The sequence below is a fragment of the Nicotiana tomentosiformis genome, chromosome 10 (assembly GCF_000390325.3).
Source record: "Nicotiana tomentosiformis chromosome 10, ASM39032v3, whole genome shotgun sequence".
Classification (NCBI taxonomy): domain Eukaryota; kingdom Viridiplantae; phylum Streptophyta; class Magnoliopsida; order Solanales; family Solanaceae; genus Nicotiana; species Nicotiana tomentosiformis.
The window spans coordinates 30,405,467-30,409,366 of record NC_090821.1 but is presented as its reverse complement, the minus strand read 5'-3'; the positions used below and the strand labels follow the sequence as shown (position 1 = coordinate 30,409,366).

The window sequence follows — 3,900 nt, the reverse complement described above, 5'->3', positions numbered from 1 at the left end:
AATACTTGTAGACACTTCCCATTTAAATTAGAGAATATAGACATCATGCACCTCTGAAAAGTGGCTGGTGCATTACACAATCCAAACAACATTCTCTTATAAGCAAAAATACCTGACGAGCAAGTGAATGTGGTCTTATCAACATCTTCTGGGGCAATGGGTATCTGATTGTAGCCTGAGTACCCATACAAGAAGCAGTAGCATCCATGTTCAGCCACTTTCTCGAGCATTTGATCAATAAAGGGGAGTGGGAAGCGGTCCTTCATTGTTACATCATTTAGCCTTCTATAATCAATGGACATTCTCCACCCAATGACTGTTCTTGTGGGGATCAATTCATTATCTTCATTTTTCACCACTGCCATGCCCCCCTTCTTAGGTACAACTTGTACTGGACTAATCCACTGGCAATCAGAGATGGGAAAAATCACTCCCGCATCTAGTAATTTGATGATCTCCTTGTGCACTACCCCCTCCAAAGTTTTGTTCAGCTTGCGTTGGGGCTGCACCATTGGCTTGATATTTTCTTCCAACGGAATTTTGGGCATGCAAATGGCCGTACTGATTCCTTGAATATCCGCTATACTCCAGCTAATGGCCTTCTTGTTCTTCTTCAGCAGCTCCACCAGCTTTCACTCTTGTGTACCTGTCAAGTCAGCAGAAATAATCACAGAAAAATTATTAGTTTCAAGAAAAGTATATTTTAAGTGAGTGGGGAGGACTTTCAATTCCACGTTAGGCTTAGAGGCCTCCTCTTTTAGTTCCTCCTCATCAACCACTTGATCCTCAGTTTCAAGAGCTTCAACCTCTTTCTTTATTTTAGGATCTTCATCCTCCATTGTGCTAGACTGAGTAATACACCTCTCTAGAGTATCCCCCACAAGCTTGTCAAACTTGTATTTTTCAGCCAATTCTCCAACAACATCCAGCTTGAAGCATGAGTAGGTGGATACCTCATCAGTGGGGTATTTCATCATCATCTTCATCTGGAACACCACTTTTTTGTTGCCCACTCTGAGCATAAGTAGACCTTCATAGATATCAAGGATAGCTCTACCTGTACATAAGAATGAACTCCCTAGAATTAGAGGCACCTCCTTATTCACCTCCATATCCACCACAATAAAGTCTACGGGGAACACAAACTTATTCACCCGCACTAGAATATCCTCAATGATTCCCTCAGGTAGAATAGTGGTTTGGTCAGCCAGTTGTAGGGACATTGGTATTGATTTGATCACTTCGATCTCACCTTCCAGTTTCCTAAATACAGACAAATGTATTAGATTTATAAACGTACTAGAATCACAGAGGGCCTTGTCGAATTTTTCACTCCCCAACGAGCATGGTATGGTGAAGCTTCCTGGGTCCCCACACTTTTGGGGGATTTTATTTTGCAATATGGCGCTGCAGTGGGCATTTAGCTTGACCACTATTTTTTCCTCTAATTTTCTCTTGCTAGACAGGATTTCCTTCAAGAACTTTGCATAAGCAGGCATCTGAGTGAGTACCTCCATGAAGGGAATGTTCACATAAAGTTGCTTGAGCATCTCCAAGAATCGCCCAAAACATTTGTCAAGTTTCTCTCGCTTCATCTTTTGAGGGAATGGTAGAGCTGGCATATGTCTACTTTCTTCAATCTCTTTTTGTACCCCACTACTCTGGTCTTTTTGCTCTTTACTCTTTTTCTTTGCTGGTGTCTCAGTCTTCTTGTTCACCACCTTGGTTCTAGCTTTCACCACTGGGTCAACCAATGTTTTGCCACTTCTCAAAGATACATCTTTGATTGTTTCCTTTGGGTTCTTTTTAGTGTCATAGGGAAGAGTCCCAGGAGCCCTATCAGATAAAAGATTTGCAATTTGTCCCATTTGTCTTTCTAAATTTTGAATAGTCATGCTCCGAGTCTCGAATTTTTCATCTGTTTTGTTGATGAATGCCTTCATGAGATCTTCCATACAAGACTGATTTGGCTGTTGTTGCTGGTATTGCTGCCTCTGCTGGTTCTGAAAACCTGGTGGTCCTTGACATTGGGGTCTAGGATTATTTTGCTACCATGAGTTCAGACTCCCACTAGGTAAACACCACGAAAAACTTGGATGTCTTTGACCCATAGCATTATAGTTGTTCACGCCTTTGTAGTTTCCTCTATTAAAGTTCCCCACTGCGTTGACTTCCTCAGTTGATGCTTGACACTCATGTGTAGGGTGTCCCAATCCACAAAAGTCACATGATGCTTGTGGTTCACTCTATACCTTGGCCAATGTCAGCTTTCTTATCTGCTTGGCCATATTGTCTAGCTGGGCTTGCATGGATGTGTTAGAGTCTACCTGGTGAACCTCAACTGATTTTCTCCTGTCATTACTTTTAGCCGGCCACTGATTAGCATCCTCAGATAATTCATCAAGGATTAAGACAACCTCCTCTGGCAATTTCTTCATTAGTGGTCCTCCACATGCAGTATTCAGAGTTCGTCGTGAAGACGATGTCAGCCCATCCCAGAAATCCTAGAGTTGCATCCACAAATCAATTCCATTACGCTAACACTTTTTGACTAGCTCCTTGAATCTCTCCCAAGCTTTGAAAATCGTTTCTATCCCATTCTGACAGAAATTGTGGATTTCCCTTCTAAACTTCCTTGTTTTTGCTGCTAAGAAGTACTTGTCAAGAAATTTCTTGGTCATATATTCCCATGTCCTGATCGAACATGTGGGTAAGCTATGAAGCCATTGCTTCACATCATCTTTCAATAAAAAGGGGAATGCCCTTAAGTAGACTGCATCCTTTGATACTCCATTGTATTGGAAGGTGTTCATGATTTCTTCAAAATCCATCAAGTAAGTATTAGGATCTTCGTTCACCTTCCCTCTAAAAATGCAGTTGTTTTGCATAGTTTGAAGCAAGCCTTGCTTCAATTCGAAGTTGTTTGCTGTTATGGGTGGAGGTCTGACACTTGATAGTCCTTGATTATAGATTGGCCTAGTATAGTCACCCAATGATCTTCTAGGCCTAGGTACTGCATTCTCGAACTGGTCTTCAATCAAGGGTCGGTTTAGATTGAATCTTCGACCCCCATCATCGTTGACGGTCTCATCAGCAATTCTCTGTGCAGCTTCTAGTTGTGCTGCGTCTCTTGCTGCTAAGTCTACTCCACCATTCTCTTCGTTTGCCATGGTATCTTGAGTCAAAGTTTGACCGAAGAATTTTTCTGTTAAGTCTCTTTCTTTTCTCAGTTGTCGCAGGTGTTTCTCCAACTCTGGTTTGTAGGGTATCACTTCCTTTGAAGAGGATCGAGTCACACACCAGAGAAATCAAATCTGTATCCTGCATACAAGTGAGAAACGTGAATACACTAAAGTAAAATTTAGTTCATGAATTAGTGCCAAAAATATTTTGAAACACTACTAATTACCAATCCCCGACAACGGCGCCAAAATTTGACTTTTTCTCGTTCGACTTCAAATCCCTCAAGAAGCCAGTCGACGAAATCCATCGACGAAATCCACCGCGTTTAAAACACATAGCAGACCGCTGATAATGTTCAGCTTCTAACTCATTAATTGTTTTCTTAGGCTGGTTGTACTCCATCTTCACAGCATTTAGGGTTCAAAATCTACAGTATCTTCTCCAACTTGTTAGGTACTATAAAACAAATCTTGAAAAGAAGTTAACTAACAAAGAAAATAAAATGGAAAAGGAAAAAGAAAAGAAAAGATAAGAAAAAAAAAACTAAAACCTAATTCCTGAATTAGCCTCAAAAACTATTTCAAACACTATTGATTTCCAATCCCCAGCAACGGTGCCAAAATTTGACGAGCGCAAAACATAACATAAAATTATTGCTTGCTAGTCAAAGATAGTATAGATTTATTATCGTCTCCACAGGGATTGAATTTAAACAGT

General features: G+C 40.7%; 1 protein-coding gene across 1 annotated transcript; it reads right to left on the bottom strand.

Moving 5' to 3' along the window:
• Positions 1 to 632: 632 nt before the first annotated feature.
• Positions 633 to 3,170, bottom strand: LOC138899946 (uncharacterized). Its single transcript, XM_070186648.1, has 3 exons — positions 2,553 to 3,170; positions 2,253 to 2,504; positions 633 to 2,048 (listed from the first exon to the last, which is right to left on the bottom strand). The coding sequence occupies exons 1-3, from the start codon at positions 3,168 to 3,170 to the stop codon at positions 633 to 635; spliced, it is 2,286 nt and encodes a 761-aa protein (XP_070042749.1).
• Between the last annotated feature and the right edge of the window lie 730 nt (positions 3,171 to 3,900).

Excerpts from the sequence above, each read along its gene's own strand:
- LOC138899946 (XM_070186648.1), bottom strand. The coding sequence starts at position 3,170 with ATGGCAAACGAAGAGAATGGTGGAGTAGACTTAGCAGCAAGAGACGCA. Across the intron at positions 2,505-2,552 it reads GGGAGAGATTCAAGGAGCTA|GATTTCTGGGATGGGCTGAC; the intron begins GTCAAAAAGTGT and ends ATGCAACTCTAG. Across the intron at positions 2,049-2,252 it reads GAAAGCTGACATTGGCCAAG|CAAAATAATCCTAGACCCCA; the intron begins GTATAGAGTGAA and ends AACTCATGGTAG.